The 16,707-nt window shown below is 39.3% G+C and overlaps 3 protein-coding genes across 6 annotated transcripts in view; all 3 read left to right on the top strand.

The window, feature by feature from the left end:
- The window catches only part of myom3 (myomesin 3), a 56,280-nt gene extending 47,504 nt beyond the window's left edge, over positions 1-8,776 (top strand). For both annotated transcript variants that reach the window (XM_058648761.1, XM_058648762.1), the window contains 12 exons: positions 560-704; positions 2,584-2,643; positions 3,678-3,745; positions 4,011-4,121; positions 5,319-5,406; positions 5,604-5,642; positions 5,782-5,887; positions 7,136-7,299; positions 7,417-7,453; positions 7,663-7,685; positions 7,806-7,861; positions 8,006-8,776. In XM_058648761.1, the coding sequence (XP_058504744.1) occupies positions 560-704; positions 2,584-2,643; positions 3,678-3,745; positions 4,011-4,121; positions 5,319-5,406; positions 5,604-5,642; positions 5,782-5,887; positions 7,136-7,299; positions 7,417-7,453; positions 7,663-7,685; positions 7,806-7,861; positions 8,006-8,278 (1,170 nt within the window). In that variant the 3' untranslated portion in view covers positions 8,279-8,776. The remainder of the gene's footprint in view (positions 1-559; positions 705-2,583; positions 2,644-3,677; positions 3,746-4,010; positions 4,122-5,318; positions 5,407-5,603; positions 5,643-5,781; positions 5,888-7,135; positions 7,300-7,416; positions 7,454-7,662; positions 7,686-7,805; positions 7,862-8,005) is intronic.
- A 1,257-nt stretch (positions 8,777-10,033) lies between these two features.
- On the top strand, positions 10,034-11,066 carry fabp10a (fatty acid binding protein 10a, liver basic). Its single transcript, XM_058648767.1, has 4 exons — positions 10,034-10,188; positions 10,294-10,466; positions 10,725-10,814; positions 10,962-11,066. Exons 1-4 carry the CDS (start codon positions 10,122-10,124, stop codon positions 11,010-11,012), a joined length of 381 nt encoding a protein of 126 aa, XP_058504750.1. The 5' UTR covers positions 10,034-10,121; the 3' UTR covers positions 11,013-11,066.
- Positions 11,067-11,764: 698 nt separating this feature from the next.
- srsf10a (serine and arginine rich splicing factor 10a) lies at positions 11,765-16,639 on the top strand. 3 transcript variants are annotated; one of them, XM_058647470.1, is made up of 6 exons: positions 11,765-11,957; positions 13,089-13,193; positions 14,039-14,142; positions 14,255-14,432; positions 15,884-15,934; positions 16,041-16,639. In XM_058647470.1, exons 1-6 carry the CDS (start codon positions 11,893-11,895, stop codon positions 16,312-16,314), a joined length of 777 nt encoding a protein of 258 aa, XP_058503453.1. In that variant the 5' UTR covers positions 11,765-11,892; the 3' UTR covers positions 16,315-16,639. The 3 variants fall into 3 exon arrangements, with proteins under 3 accessions (XP_058503453.1, XP_058503455.1, XP_058503454.1); XM_058647472.1 differs by lacking the exon at positions 13,089-13,193 and having other exon boundaries at positions 14,036-14,142; XM_058647471.1 differs by lacking the exons at positions 11,765-11,957; positions 13,089-13,193 and adding an exon at positions 13,395-13,687 and having other exon boundaries at positions 14,047-14,142.
- Positions 16,640-16,707: the final 68 nt, after the last annotated feature.

Raw genomic sequence — 16,707 nt, 5'->3', positions numbered from 1 at the left:
CTACTATCCGAGCTCCATCTGAACAGTACTGATTACACGTTATTTCCAAATGATCACAGCTGAGGTTTTGCAAATTCAAAAGCCATTTAGCTGATTAGGACCCTCAGGCTCACCATTCATCACAAATCACATCCACCACTGAGGTCTATCAACATGCAAAGCATGCTCTCTCATCCTGATCAACACGAAAAATAGAGAATGAGCCCAAGGGCTGTTCCTGGGACGTATTCTTTGTTTGTGTTTATTTGTGTGAATGTCTGCATTTTCAACTATAGTTCTTCTGCATCAAAGGGCTATATGTAATGTTTTTAATAGAGCGTCATTAAGCATGTGAAGCAGGTACTACGATCCCAATTTGAAACACAACACTGCTACACTGTGCTCCGAATTTTATTGACATTGCTCATTTTCCTTCATCTCTGGTGACCTGGCGGTGATCATTTCATGACTTAAAACAATAAATTTCTTCCATAATGTGCCTCTAACTGGCCCTCGCTATAGTCTGTGTGTATATGACAGCTGATGTGTACTGTATGTGTCCTTGTTTGCCATCCTGCAGCACCGTAAAATCACTTTGGACAAGGCCAAAGGTTTGGTGGAGATAGTGTTTGATCAGCTCTGTCAGGAGGACGAGGGCTCGTACACGGCACAGCTGAGAGACGGCCGCGCCAAGAACCAGTTCACTTTGGTGTTTGTGGATCAAAGTAAGTCATTCAGGCGCGCCCACCCAGTTGCCTCTTATTTTGTATCCTATATGCAATGAACGACAAACACAACAAATATCAGTGTGAACGTGACTTCACACATTTTGGCTGATTTGAAGGTTTTAGCAGCTTCACAGGTGATTTACTCAAACAAGATCATCTGTGAGGAATTCAGTGTTTCCACGCCAACATAGTGGTATTTCATCCATCATCCATCCATCCTGCTAATCCTTTGAGATTGGCGTTATTTTCTTTTATTAGTATTATTATTATTTTTTTCATATGAGCATTAATGTTTGAAAAACACAGATTTTTCAAATTGTTTTACAACCTTGGAGGAAAGGGGCACAATTCTTTTTCTTGGATTTCACTGTTTCTTATATTTTACGTTAATATTTACATTTAAGTTATTTTTTTATAATTTAAATCAATAATAATATTGAAAAACCTCTCCTTTTTTTTGCAATACCTTGCACAAAAATCACAAGGCTTCATCTATTTGTACTGGATTTTTCTTATATTTCATAAAAACATAATGACATGTAAAACATACACATTTTTTTCAACTTCTTCCATTTTGTATTTTATTTCCTAACTGAATTTCTGACACTAATTTAAACTCTGCTTTCATGTGTCTTCCATGTTTCACAGGATCATGGTCTGCTTGTCTGAGCTTGTTAGTTCAAACTTCAGGTCAATGCATACGGTTTATAATTGATTTGGTCCTTACAAAGATACCAAATACAAGAACTCACACACACACACACACACACACTCATCATGAGCAGACACAGTGTTCCACCATTGTACTATAAATTGTGCTAATAGTTGTCCTCGGCCAAGGAAATAGACTTTTGGAGTAAATAGGTTTTTAGGTCGTAGGCCTTTTGTGGTGCAATCATTTCTGGCTGCTGTACATTTACTCTACTTAATAACACCATCATCACACCATCATCTACAGCCAATTACAGACTTTGATTTGTACCACAGTAGCATTTGGCTTTGGAGGGACATAAAATCCAGGTCACGGTGTCATGTGTTAAATCTCATTTTGAAGCTTGCTATAATCTAAGAGCTCATCCAAATTTATTTTTACTGAAATTACTTTTACCGTTGTATATGCGATCCCTGATTTGAGTCGATGTTATATTTGGAACAAACACATCTTGTGTTGAGCATTTTATAAATAGGCTATAAAAGTAAAGATAAGAATTATAGGGCCGTTAGTTATAGGGTGGCGAGCACTGTTGCCTCCAAGCAAGAAGGTCACTGGTTCAGATCTGGTTTGTCCAATAAACCAACATTAATGTCTGCACCATATCATCTGTACCACCTGTAGGTCTGGAGTTCTCATGTTTCATGTGTGTGGGTTCTCTCGCTCAGATTAAGTCTACTGGACTCTCTTCTAGCTGTTAATGTGAGAGAGTGAATGTACGTTGGCCCTGTGATGGACGGGTGACCTGTCGCTCTGTGTGAGCTGCTTGCTCCAGCTACTCTAATGACTCTCCAAAGGATAAAGTGGTTAAAATAAATGAATGAGTGAGGGTTAGTCCAGCTGTAACGTGTGTTTGTTTTACTGTTCTGTGTCTGTTGAGTTGTTAATTGTTGTTTTTGTTTTTTTCTATTATATGTCTACGTTTTGTGTTTGTTATATTGTGGATTTTAAGTTTGGACCCCACTTGAAAATGAAATGGATCATCTCGGTGTTAGAAGCTTAAAATGATAAGTGCAACAATCGCAACCTTAGCTCATATTGATTGCCTTTTAATTTTGGAAACATGAAATGTTTTGAATTGGCAGATTGTGGTACAGTCCAATGAGATTGTAGACTCATTAGACATAGAGATTAAGAACCTCATGTATTTTGTGTCTCCGTTAGATTTCCGTGAGACGCTGGCGTTGGCTGACGCAAAGCGACGTGACCATCAGAGGAAATTTGGTGAGAAATCATCAGACATCACAAATGTACAGTCAATACACTCAGAGACTGTTTAACTTTTGTTGTATTGTGAGCACAATGGTCACAAAGCACTCGGCAAGTGCAAACATCTGCCAGGGCCACTCAGTTTCCCACAGTCAAATCAAATCACATTTTATTTGTATAGCGGTAAATCACAACATACGGTATCTCACGGCACTTTACACAGTCAGTCAGAGGCCTTTACAATATTACACAGTGAAGAGAAAGTCAACTGTTCACACAATGAGCAAACACTAGGCATTAGGGGAGTTGGCACTGCTTCCCTATAACTCTCTTTTTTGTAATAAATGAATACCCAGAGTACAAAATCTAATAATTTTTTCTTTTGACCAAAACCTAGATCCCTTGACAATTCCATCCATATCTGTCCTTTATGTTTTGAGTTGTGCTGCTCACAAACAGATAAACAGTCAAAAACACAACCTCCCTGGTGGAGATAATAAAACCAAAATAACTCTTTCGTCTTACTCCTGTCCAAAGATCACCTTAGCCCTCAGATGTGATTAAAGTGTTATACAGTTCTTTCGTGTCTCTAGACTCATTATTACCTTCACATTAATTCACTTGTTTTATCTTTGTCTGTCTCTTTTTTGGGTTTTCTTTGCAGTGTAGGCAGTTACAGCTGGTACTAGAGTAGCAATCATTCCATCAAGACGACCTACATGCACAGAACGGGTGTATTAGAACAACTAATAGGAGCACAGACACACACACACACACACACACACACTCTGTATATGAATTACCCTGTAATTGGTCAAAGCCTCTCATTAGTTGTGAGGCTGTAATTAGAGTCCAGAGAAGGTGCAGAAGTGTTGATGTTATTATGGGATTCTTGATCAATCACTTCTAAGAAATCCTGCCTACTGTACATTGAAGTTACTTGCCATAACTGTATAGTACATAAAGTCATATATACAGTGTCATTGGTCTCTCTGGTGGTCACTGTTCAGTACGGTTACAGATTATAATCATTTGCTCTGTTTTCTAAGGTCCTTATTTCCAAGAATTCCTGTCATGGAGTATAAATGAAGACTGTGAACTCATAATTAAGTGCAAGGTATTGTACCTTTGTATTTATGGAATAGAACAGGAATAATGAACCTACTCAACAACACTATATGAGTCTAAGAAATGTCAAACTTCTACTCTTACTAAGTAATTCATTTATTTCATATTAAATCTTCTGAGATACTTAAGATGTTCTACATCTAATGTTACTTCAGTCGTTAGTATATGATAGTCTGTTCACTTTAGTACTTTATATACTATGGTGGTTCCTTTAATCAAAAAGATCATCATTTGTTTCATCTGTTCTCACACAGGTCACAAATACAAACAAGGACACGTCTCTCAAGTGGTTTAAAGAAGGTGTAGAAGTGACCGAGGTTGTGTACGAGCAGTCGTCCGGGGTCAGCACGCTGACCATTCCACAGGTATTCAGAAACACTTGTGCTCTGATCTGTTTTCAGGACAGCGGCCGTGTGTTGGGGAGTTAAGGGCTCAGACAAATGTGAATCAGCAGTCATTAATGGTCACCACTGCAGTGTGAGAGAAAAGAAGCAACAAACACAGCTGTGTCAGACTGACAGACACTTGATGTTTAGAGGATTAAAAGTCTTACTCTGTGCTATTTTCAGACCCTGCATATTGATTTTAAAGCTGCAGTGCATATGTTTAGATCATTTTTATGACCTCTATTATTCTGCCACTGTTTGGTCTTCGTGAACAGACATGATGAAACTTTAAATGAGGTTCTATTTTTATGTGGATACTGTGTGCTTCTCGTAGGCTTTATAGTTTAAAAGTGGATGTCATTTGTTTTACTTTTGTTTTTTTCAAATCTGCTTTATTTTACCTGCAGGTACAGGTCACTCAGTCTTTAAAATAAGAAAATCACCAGAACTGTCCTTAATGTCCTTCATGACCTGTACAAGGTCAAATTATCATGCCTGATCCGAGCCACCCCTTGCATTGTCAGTTCTTGTTGCTTCCATCTGGCCACAGATACAATCTGCCTCATTGCAGAATACAAAAAGCCAATTATACCTGCTGCCATCAGCTTTTTAAATGACTTACTGATTGCAATTAGGATACATGTTGCTATACTTCAATGTGTGTTGCTGCTGGCTGCGAAACAAGTTGCCCCTCAAAGTAAAACGATACCTTAAACCTGCTATACTGTATCCTTTATCTCCTAACAGACTCTGTCAAGCAATAGTAAACAGACATGACTGAGGGAGCGTTTGTGTGTATTCATTGACACTGCAGGGTCGGGTGGGCACAAGAAGTGTTCATTCCATCAAACTGCTTCTTTTAAGCAGTAGAATTCACCTCTGAAACTTTGTTTTCAGTCATTCAGTCGTTGCTTTACTTGTGCAATGTTGTTGTGGACACTCTATTGACCTGAGGTGAATCACTTCCTGTGTGCAGCACTGGAATGTCACTGAGCGAGACAAAATCTTAACACAGCTAGAGTGAGAAACACAGAGTCACGTAGAGCTGATAGGTTTAATCACGACTGTGTGAACTCATTTGACAATGGTTTAAAGGTAACACGCATTTGTTTGTATTTAAAGGTTACACACTACAATTAAAATAGTTTTGGTCATTTTTGATGTGTTTCTCCTCAGGTCACAAAGAAAGTGGCAGGCTCGTACAGAACTGTGGTGTCAGATAAGAGAGGAGAGGATGTGAGCAGCTTGCAGTTGCTGGATAACGGTGAGACACTGCATGTTCTTTTTAACAGCAAACACATAGTTTTCCCTGTGTGCGTTTGACTCTAGAAACAAAGCAATAAATATGTCTTATCACATTATGTGCTCTCATCAGTCTGAGTCCCACCTCTGATCTGAAGTGTGTTGCTCAATAAAAACACTGTAAAATAAGAAGTATTAACTGTCCCTTTTTATTTGCAGAGTATGACAAGCTTCTGCAACATCTAAGTAAACAATGCGGTGAGTTATTCACGGGCGGAAGGTCTTCTTTGGAGAACAGCTCTTCTTTTCCATGTGCTATGTATAGATGAGGATAATAAAAGAGATAGCAGTGTTTATAGTTTATGCTGTGAGTTGTTCTCTCTGTCTGTCTGCGCAGCTTTGTCAGCTGGTCCTCTGAGCATTCAGAGCACCGCTCAAGGTTTCAAGCTCTACTGCTCACTCAAATACTACACAAGCTATATGAAGACCAGCTGGCACTTCAAGTGAGTCTGACCTAACGTCGTGTGTTCAGCAGCTGCCGCGGATGATGTATTTTAAAACGTAATTAAATACCGTGAAGAGAACATTTTAAAAGTCCAGTGTGTAAGAACTGGTGACGTGTGAGGATGAGACTGTAGATTGTAACAAATGGAGGAGTCATCAGTTCACCCCTTTGCTTTCTAAGGACATCAGGGAACTATGGTGGCCTTCCCATACCAAAAAGTATGTTCACATTGTAAGCTTGTACTTTAAAATTACAAAATGCACAGTTTCTACACACTTGACCTTAAAGAGTAGACCCCAAACACCCAGATTAGGATTAGGTTAATTGGAGACTTTAAACTGTTTTTAGGTTTGAATGCTAAAGGTTGTTGGTCTCTGTATCTTGGCCCTGCTGGGATGGACTGGTGTTGACCTGTCCAGGGTGAATTCTACCTTTCATCGGCTGGGATTGGCTCCAGCTCGCCTCACGACCCTCAAAAGGATTAGTGGTAGATAACAAATGTGCAAAACCACTTGCAGGAAAACAAATGGGAGTAGTTTAACATTTATTTTGGCCTCAGTTCCAGCTGTGTGGTGTGTAGGCACCAGAACCACAGCTGCCGCCAGTGTGCATGTGCACCACATAGAAGATGAGCAGTAACTGCGTCAAACACAAAAACCTGTGGTAATACTTAAATAATACTAAAGTAAATGAATATTACTTAATAATAATGTTATGTTATAATAGTTATATTATAACATTTTTGTTTGTGTTGGTAAAGTTGGCAGATGTTATATATATGATACTGCCAGATAGTGTTTAATAATTGTTTTCCATGATAAGAAGTCATTTCTGCTCCGTGCAGAGGAAGAAAATAGACAACGTGAAAATCACTCCTTTTGACTAATTGTTAAGAAAAAACATGTTTGGTGCTCTATCATTTAAAACACTCAAACATGTGTATTTCATCATATTTAAAGACTGGTAGCTATAATGCATTTTATTATTGGATGTGTAATGAAAAATGATTTTGCTTAAGCCAGTGTAGCTGTTTTCTTTAGTCAGGCTACTGGCACCACCTGCTGGTATGTGTGTGCCACTGCAAGTGGAAAAGTATGAGCTTTACATTTTCTTTTCCATTATTTATGAGTTTCTGACCCTTGGTGGGATAAGAAGGAAGAGTTTTCTTGTGTACCCACTGTATTTTCTATGTATTAGAATCAGTGAATATGGTGAATATGGTGTATTTGTGGTTCTTCACCTGTAGGGAGAAGAGGATTGACCAGGAAGGGAGGACAAAGCCTGGGAGCAGCATGCAGATGGTCTGGATTGATATCCCTAACCCAACAGATAATGATAAAGGAAAATACACTTTGGAGATGTTTGATGGCAAAGAGACACACAGACGGTTTCTTGACGTGTCTGGACAAAGTGAGTGGAAAACATGAAGCTTATGTTTGGAGTTCAGTTGTGCAACTTCATATCATAAAGTTATGTCTGAGCAAATACAATGAGATTTCATTTGATCATCACTGTAACTTCCAACAGTCTTTGCTGACGCCCTGCTGGAGCACCAGAGGTTGAAGTAAGTGCAGCACAACACGCAGTAGATTAGGCACAACATGACTTTCTGTGACAATAAAAGAAAACACTTAGAAGTCAGAGTCAGACTATTTACACAGAAAAGGCCTGTACACAAGGGACTGTTGTTTAAATGAAACACGTCTGAACTCCCATTGTTGCTTGACATTGTGCAGTGTCGTATTGATTTGACCCTTTGTTTTCATCCCTCAGGCAGGCCGCTATTGCTGAGAAAAGTGAGTCACACATAATATGTTACTCCTTGGATATTTCTGTGCACAATAATGATACTTATATGTAATATTTTATCGAGAATGTCAATAGGAAGTGGTTGTTGTTGCTTTTGTTTGTTTCAGATCGGGCTAAAGTAACGAAAGGTCTTCCTGATGTGGTCGCTATCATGGAAGGGAAGGTATGTCACTGTCAAAACAAAAGCACACAGCTACACAGCTACACTGTGCTGTGATATTGTTGTCATTATTTTGAAGTAGGCTTGAAGGAATCACACTGTGGTTGCACCAGATTTGACCCTAATTTCCTCCCGTCCTCTCCTCAGTCTCTGTGTCTGACATGCTTCATCGAAGGTGAACCGGCCCCAGAGATCAGCTGGCTCCGTAATGACAAGGAGATTGTTCATGGAAACCAGTTCACCATCACTAAAGAGCCCAAGTGCAGCACCATCACCGTCAACAATGTCAAAATGGAAGATTCAGGAAAATACAGCATCTTTGTGCGCAACAAGTATGGCTGTGAGACAGCTGATGTGACGGTGAGCGCGTACAAGCTTGGAGAGAAGCCTCCAGCAAACGCTGTGGAGATGGGCTTTTAAGACAGAACATATGATGCACTTATGTTTATGTTATTTAGAAGGTACAATGCACATTGAATAGCATGCGTAATGTGTCAGATATAACCATGTGGGCTAGTTTTCATCAGGTTGATGGTAAAAATATACAACCAACATAAGGTATAGCCATATGTAAGTGCATACACAGACAGTTAATCACCGTGCATGTATTGGGACATATGAACATGTCACATATAATCCCCAGTATAAAACTCTCTGAGGTGACTCCATGGATGTTTACTTATTTAACAGGACTGAAACTTTCTATTTACCTGTTCCAAAGATAAAAAAAAAGATAGATTTGCATCAGCTAAGATCTATCTCCATAAACAACTAGGTGACATCATCTATAACCTTGCGATCAGCTAATGTTTGCATAAAGAAAAACGGAGAGAGCTTCACCTACTGGACTGAGTTAATTAATCTAATGAATCATTTGTTTTTGTGTGCAGCATGATGAATAAAGCAAATTCAGTCATACATTTCGTCTGTGTGATTTTTTATGGCGTTAGGTTTTATATTCATATTAATCAATAGACTTTGTTGTGTATGATTTTTGCAAGCCGAGATCATTTCTTGTACCTTTCAACGCAAACAGTCCACAGTGTCATTAACCCTGCTGGTCCCCGGCCAGTCACAGGGTTCAACAAAAAAGCTTGTTGAGGGAAGCTTGAATATGTTCATGTTGCATGAAAGACTCCTGTCTATAGCAGAGCTTCTCAAAGTTCACATGTGCACATTAGCAAAAATGCAGCATTGCATTAGGTCACATTGAAGTTTTGATATTTTGTATATGTACATGTAGAAACAATTAATAATAAAAAATGATCATGAGTTCAATACTAAGCAAAATAGTCATAACTGAGAAGCTATTTTGCGTTTACAAACTTCATGCTTCACATTAAGATTTTTATGTCCCCAGAATAAAGACAACACACTAACCAGCCACTTTATTAGGTACATCTGTTCGTTGCCAATCAAATGGCAGCAACTCAATCTATGCAGGCAGAATTTAGGTATGTTAGGTTGTTGTTGTTTTCTGAGTATTTCAGAAACTGCTGATCTTCTGCCATTTCATGGGTTTTCAGAAAATATCAGGAAAAAGAAAAAACATCAATTGAGCCACAAACAGTTCCCTGGGTGAGAATGCCTTGGTGATGCCAGAGGTCAGAATAGAATGACCAGAATGGTTCAAGATAATAGGAAAGTAACAGTGACTGAATATACAAGACATCAAACCTTGAAGCAGATCAAATACTCAGCAGCAGACGACCACAGCAGGTGCCACTCCTGTCACTGTATTAGGTGTCCTGTGTATCTAAAGTGGCTAATATGTTTCAGTTATTTTTTTAATAACCAACTCGCAATAACTCCAAGGCTGACCAGTAGGCAGTGGTCCACACTTTGGAAAACACTGGTCTGATGGTATGATCCTGTTTTATGTGCCACTTGGATCATCTCTTATATCTATCCTGAATAAAAGCAGTGCAAATAAGTCAAAAGTAATTCATTAATTTGATGATGTGAAATAGCATGTATTCCTGCAGGCGTACACATACCTCCTGTTAGTGACACTTGTGAGCACACTTTACAAATTCATATTCAGGGGTCAAACAGGAGAGAGTGAACTCCAGGTTGTTCACACAGCAGTGATTACTTCATAGAGGTTTGTTACTCATTATCCTCAGCACTCGGAGCCCCTTTACCTTCCTGTATAAAAAGGTTTGGGAGCAGACTCACATTCTCTACATTGTGTTGAGCTTCACACAGCTGTCTCAGCCTCCAGCCCACTTTGGTCAAGGAGATCCCAGACCCTCCAGGAAACATGGACTTTAATGGAACATGGCAGGTTTACTCTCAGGAGAACTATGAGGAGTTCCTCAGGGCCATGGGTGAGAAAAAACATTTGGAAGATAGTATTCAATCGTTGCCTTTGAGGTTGGTCAGTCTTGCCACTGTGCAAGGATTTACATAAATCTGTCTTCTTTTCTCAACAGACCTCCCAGAAGATGTCATCAAGATGGCAAAGGACATCAAGCCAGTTACTGAAATCAAGCAGAGTGGCAAAGACTTTGTTATCACCTCTAAGACCCCTGGAAAATCTGTGACCAACACCTTCACCATTGGCAAGGAGGCTGATATCACCACCATGGATGGCAAGAAGCTCAAGGTTTGTCGGTGTAATTTACCTTTTATTTTGTGGAAACGCACTTGGAGCAGCTGAAAAACTACATCCATTATCTACTGCTTTATCCTCTATGGAGGGTCACGGGGGGTGCTGTGTCAATCTCAGCTGACATAGAGCAATAGGCAGGGTACACCCTGGACAGTTTTAAAAACGACTTTAATGCAAATATTTGTTTTGGGTTCATGCCTGTTGTATACTTGTGATGATATATACAGTACTTTGTCCTTCTCCGATTACCAGTGCACTGTCAATCTGGAGGGTGGCAAACTGGTCTGCGATACTGGAAAGTTCCACCACATCCAAGAGCTCAAAGGAGGAGAAATGATAGAGGTACAGTATAATTCACCAGAATACACCCTCTCTTAGAAACGTCTTCATTCAAACAAGCAAAATGTGAACTGTCATCGCTGATGTATGAGTATAACTTAAATGATTGTATATTAAGTATCCTATCACTGTGTTCTTATCCCCTGTCAGACATTGACCATGGGCTCTACATCTCTCATCAGGAAGAGCAAAAAGATGTAACTTGGCAGTGAAGAAAAACAATGTCTATTTAAATAAAAAATGTTTTGCGTAAAAGTGTGTTGTTTGTGTTATTTTTACGGTGCAAATGCATCTCTTCGCACTGGCCTGCCCATCTCTATGCCTGACATCTAGTTTAATAGGTAATATGAGTGACACAATGATGTTTGAAAGATTTACTGAGACCCCTAGTGGTGGTATGTGTGTAGTGTAGGGCCACCATTTGATAATGCTCTGTTGACCATGTATAATTATTTAATTCTTTCTCTTGTTTATTTTTTAAAGTACAAATACACATACAGGAAACACACATTTTTAATTATTTTGAGACAACATAATGTGTCAAGTATTAAGTGGGACTTGTTTTTGAAAAATAGCAGGAGCTTGGCTCTGTTAAACCTGGAGTGGAACGCTTATTAATGTCATTGGTAACACCTGTGTTTGTCTTGCTGTTTCATGTCAAAAATGGCTGCTATATAAATATATATTAAAAAATATATATATATATATATATATATATATATATATATATATATATATATATAAAGTCTATTGTGCCAGGTTTATTTAAAGCATGCATGAGCATTACATCCATGTGTCGCACAGGTTAATCTCATTAAAAAAGTGCACATATAAAAGAACAACTTTCATTCAAATCATTAACTTACATATCAGCTCTTCAAAGGTATCTAAGATCACTGAAATTTAACTATATACAGGGTGTGTGTCTGTCCTACTGCGCAATGTGCGCATGCGCTGTGTATCCGCAGCACTTTCGACCACGTAGCTCGTCTTATTCGCAGCTAAGCATCAAGGTTTGTGGAGAATATCGGAAATAAAACACAGTGACGGCCGATAAACTTGTAGTACGGTGCTGCTGGATATGGCGAGGTACCTGAGGCCCCCTAATTCCTCTCTCTTCGTAAGAAACATCGCCGACGAGTCCAGGTATGTTGTTATTTTAGCCGCGCTTGCCGCGTGTGTAAGTTTGGTCACGCTAACGGAATGCTAGTCAGTTAGCAAACAGGCATGCCACCAAAATAGCTAGCGAGCAGCGAGTGTTGCCATAAAGGGAGACGTAGAGTAGACTTTGTAGTTATTTAGCCACAAAAATCATTGGTGGCAGGTAACAATTAATAACTACCATTAAAAAATGTTTTCCTTGTGTACGGTTTACCAGGACTGAGCCAACTATAAACTGAAACGCTGTGTGGTTAGCGTGTGGCTCATCTCCAAAGATAGTTGCATTTATTTTCTTGTTATAATATTATTGCATGCAGTCATTTGTCTGAAGCAGGTGAACTGCATGCATATAGACAAACAAATTAATACATATTTTAACGGTATGTTAATCCTTATTCAAAATTGCCTGCTCCAACTGATAATTATTTTCACAAGTGATTAATCAGTTGATTATTTTCCACAATAAAGGGATTCATTGTTTCCTCCCCAAAATGCCGAAACTGCTGTGGAGTGTTTCCCTTACCTCAAAATGACAATCCTCAAATCCTATTATTTTAGTACAGAACATGTGTGAATATGAACAAAATAATGTGAATATGAAGCAACTGAACAAAATAAGTCACAGTGCCTGGTTCAGATTATCAGGCTCGTGCACCTCCCATGGATATTCTCCACTTTCTGCGTTGGATTGGACCTAAAACATCTTTGAGTTTAACGTCCTTTTTTCAATTGAATATTGCTTCTGTCCACTATATACTAACTGTGTTTAAATGTTCAAGTGTTTATTTAATTAGCTTGAACATTTCGGAAATAAAGTAAGAAGATACAGTGGGCTCTGTGAGCTTACTAACAGTTTGATGTTTTTGCTTGTTTAAAAGTCACTGTGGACTCTGAAAGTTCACCACATTTTAATGGCTGCTGTATATGTGTGAAGTCATGAATATCTGGCTATTTATATGTATATTTACATCTTAAAATGAATGAAGAGAATAATTATACTTACTGTTATGTGCTGGCCTGGCACCTGTCCTTGTGTATAATTTGTACATTGGGCCCCAGCTAATTAATTCATTTGATAGCCAGCAAAATAAATGTGCTTATTTCATGACACTTCAGGCCAGAGGATTTACGGCGAGAGTTTGGTCGTTATGGGCCTGTTGTAGATGTCTACATTCCACTTGACTTCTATACACGAAGACCGAGGGGATTTGCTTACATTCAATATCCTTTCTTCTTTTAATTTGGGAGTGGGATTTTCACTGAGGAGTTGTGAAATATATAATTGTTTGCTGTTGTTTTTTTTTTATCATAAAAGTTTATCCCATTGCATAGGAATGTTTTAATGTCATTTTATTTTTAGTTGTTATCTAGGACGCTGTATCCTAACTTCCTAACCATTATTTCCTCTGTTGTTGCCTTAGAATGGTAAAGGTACTGTTCTGGAGACACCACACCAAAGAAAGTTGAAAGGTGGTTTTAGAGTAGATTCAAGCCAAAGACACCCAGGCGGCAAGCTGTAGTGGAATTGGGAAAATAAAGAGAGAGCAAAAGCATGAAGATACAAAGAGGAGAAAAGGGAGCACCCAGGCTTCCGTTTGTCTTCCAAAGGGAGGAAAAGCAAAGTGTTTATTGGGCAAAGACAAGCAGGAAACCTCAAGTTCTTCTGCCAAGACAATACAGATCAAGCTCAAGGTCAAAGAACAAGCATATTAAAGGTAACAAACAAAACCTTTTGTATCCTACCAAATCTGATCCCCATCCACATTTGTCTTGTCATCACAATCTACAATCACAAATGGCCCTTTTGATTAAGTTTTATGTCATTGTAATTGACAGCTGTGATTGCAGTAGGTATTTCTGAGGACAGTAATTGTGCCAAGAGAACAGATTATTATAATAATTTTCCCTTTTAAATGTTACCACAAATTAATATCCTACTTTGATCTAATCACTGTGTATTTTCATTTGCAGCAACTTCCATTGTAGTCTTTTTTGTAACTGTATGTGTGCAGATGTCTGTCCCTGTTTTCCAAATTTCAAAATAAAAGGCCTTAACAATACAGCATGTTTGAAGATGTCCGCGATGCAGAAGATGCACTTCACAATCTAGACCATAAGTGGGTTTGTGGACGCCAGATTGAGATCCAGTTTGCCCAAGGAGACCGCAAGAGTAGGAACAATTTGCATATCTACATAAAATCACTACACATCTTAATGCAGTTTAGATTTGGGAAATAGATTTCATTGTTGGACAATGTTTTGATGTCATTTTTTCCATCAAGCCCCTAACCAGATGAAGTCCAAGGACTCAACTCCCCCTCGCAGTTTCTCTCGCCATGACGATGATCGTGATAGCCGCCGAAGACGGTCCCGGAGCCGCAGCTACGATCGGCGGAGGTCACGGAGCCCCTCGTATGAACGTGGTCCTCGGAGAACTGAGAGAGATGAGAGCCCTAAAGAGTGAGTTGTGGGCAACTGCTGTTTCCTAAACGTTTGACACAGAACCAGTGACTTATGCTGGCTTCATAACATGCTGTATGAATAACTGTCCTTAAATGTATCAAACATTAGCATGAAGTATCTACTTGGGATTGACACCACTTGGGAAATATCTGATCAAAGAATTTCAAGTCTTAGCTGAATAATTTTCCAACTTCAAAACAATGATAAATTTAGATCTAGTGGAGGAAGGAGGAAAGAGTGCTGGGAAAATAGCTTGGCAGACATGGGCCCCCTTTACACCTGGAATTAGAATGTGTTTTCTGTGATCAGATTGCTATCTGATAGCGCTTCACCACATGCATTTACACCTGGTATATACATGTGTCCACGTGAAGATCTGATCGTGATCCGTTCACTGTCATCCTCCCATATGTCACCTCTCCATGTGCCCTGCCATATCAACAACATTAGCCACATGTGAAATTGTGCTGTTGTATGGACTTCTCTTTGCTTTTCGAAGAAGGGAAATAAGTCGTCTTTGACAAGCAGAAAACCGACAAAAAACTGTGCAGTTTTATCGCTGTTGTCACGTTAGCTGTGCTCGGAGCCACCAAGTACCTCCACAACTCCGCTCAGTTGTTGTGGGTGGAGCGGAGATGCATCGGAGACACATCTCAGACAATGCGTCTCCGACCACCTCCCAAAGTGGTTTTGCAGATGAGATAACAATCCGTCCTCAGGCGTGTTTACACCTGTACTTACTGTAATGGTCAGGCGCGATCTGATTGCAATCTGATCACAGAAAACACATTTTAATGCCAGGTGTAAAGGGGGCCATAGACTACATCATGTATATTACATACATCACCAGTAAGAAAACACTGAACATTGTCATAATGAACCATGCAGATATGCAGGTCAGTTAGTTACAGTTGTACCAGCAAATCAATTCCATCCGAGCAGTGAGAAGCTGTGTTTATTACACTACTGTAAGGGCTACAGACGCCTTATTTTATTTATTTTATCCTCCAGAAAGATTTAACTGATGGCTATCAGAATGTGAAGAGGAGTGTTTCTTTTCAAGATTTCAGTAGACCCACCATGAACATGTCACCATATAAAAGTGCTGAATGTTCATTTGTACAGGACAAATAAAAGGAAGGAAAGAAAATCGTCGTCTTTATTTGATAGTACCAATAAAGGTTATGTGGATCTGTCTGTATGCAGATTCATATCTACTCTGGTTGAGGTGATTTCAATTGTTGTGGGTGGTTATTAACTTTAGAAAATGCGTGCCATTATCCATAACAAGGTAGGTCAGGTCCTGCTTAATGTGTGTTCTTTCAATTTGAACTAGGTGTGTCAAAACACAGTGCCTAATTACAGGAACACATTGTTCTGATGCTGGAAATAAATTGGTTCAAGCTACGCCCTGAAAAACTGGTCTGTTCTTTTTGTTTCCTGTCCAGGTCTCGGTCATACAATAGACACAGACGCAGCAGAAGCCGTGAAAATGAAAAGTATGATCATTTGACATCTTGCAGTAATTGCATAACAAGTATTGCCCTCTATTTATTTATTTATTTATTTATTCATTAATGCTGTTGTGCATGTTTATCCATCCAGGTACAGACATCCTCCCCGTGATCACCACAGGACACACAACGAGCCACGCTCTCAAAGCCGCTCTGTGTCACACTCTCCTTCCTCCTCCAGATCCAGACCCAAAAGTAAAAAGAGCCAGTCCCAGTCTCACAGCCCTGCTAAAGATGTGCACCCACCATCCAGCTGCCAGAAAGAGTCCGTGGGAAGATCTCCCTCCCGTTCCTACTCTAGATCCATGTCTAGGTCACGTTCTCGTTCCCGGTCCTGGGCTGGACGCAAGTCTGGTGGTCACTGACTGTCTAGTCTTCCAAAGCTTTCTCTGTAGTAGTGTTTGAGGATGTTTCTGTTAACTGCATTTATGTATTATTACTAGAATGGTATAAGGGCAGCAGCTGAGATTTTCTTTTTCCCTTAAGTTTAGAAAATTCTCTTTTTGGGTCTCAAGAAAGCACGGGCCAGGTTAAGTTGTGTAGAATCTGTGTAATGAGGACTGAAGGTGGAAAAATTGTTATGGTTCTATTTTTACTTCAAGTTAGCAATATGTACATTGGTACATTTGTCAATATTATGCTTGTCTCTGTTTGGTGTATGTAAACATGAATAAATACGATGAACTCCTATGGCTAGTATTGTCAAGTTCCTAAATCTTGCATGCCTGGTTTGTGGGGCACTTATGTCACATAAAAAC

The sequence above is a fragment of the Solea solea genome, chromosome 13 (assembly GCF_958295425.1).
Source record: "Solea solea chromosome 13, fSolSol10.1, whole genome shotgun sequence".
Taxonomy (NCBI): domain Eukaryota; kingdom Metazoa; phylum Chordata; class Actinopteri; order Pleuronectiformes; family Soleidae; genus Solea; species Solea solea.
Note: the sequence above shows the minus strand (reverse complement) of the source record. Positions and strands in the feature narration are given on the sequence as shown.

What these genes read in the sequence shown, in the direction of transcription:
- srsf10a (XM_058647470.1), top strand. Translation starts at nt 11,893, where the DNA reads ATGGCGAGGTACCTGAGGCCCCCTAATTCCTCTCTCTTCGTAAGAAAC. An exon ending in AGGGGATTTGCTTACATTCA is followed by an intron (nt 13,194 to 14,038) that starts ATATCCTTTCTT and finishes ACAATACAGCAT; the next exon opens with GTTTGAAGATGTCCGCGATG. An exon ending in AGAAGCCGTGAAAATGAAAA is followed by an intron (nt 15,935 to 16,040) that starts GTATGATCATTT and finishes TTATCCATCCAG; the next exon opens with GTACAGACATCCTCCCCGTG.
- fabp10a (XM_058648767.1), top strand. Translation starts at nt 10,122, where the DNA reads ATGGACTTTAATGGAACATGGCAGGTTTACTCTCAGGAGAACTATGAG. An exon ending in GGAGTTCCTCAGGGCCATGG is followed by an intron (nt 10,189 to 10,293) that starts GTGAGAAAAAAC and finishes TTTTCTCAACAG; the next exon opens with ACCTCCCAGAAGATGTCATC. An exon ending in AAGGAGGAGAAATGATAGAG is followed by an intron (nt 10,815 to 10,961) that starts GTACAGTATAAT and finishes ATCCCCTGTCAG; the next exon opens with ACATTGACCATGGGCTCTAC.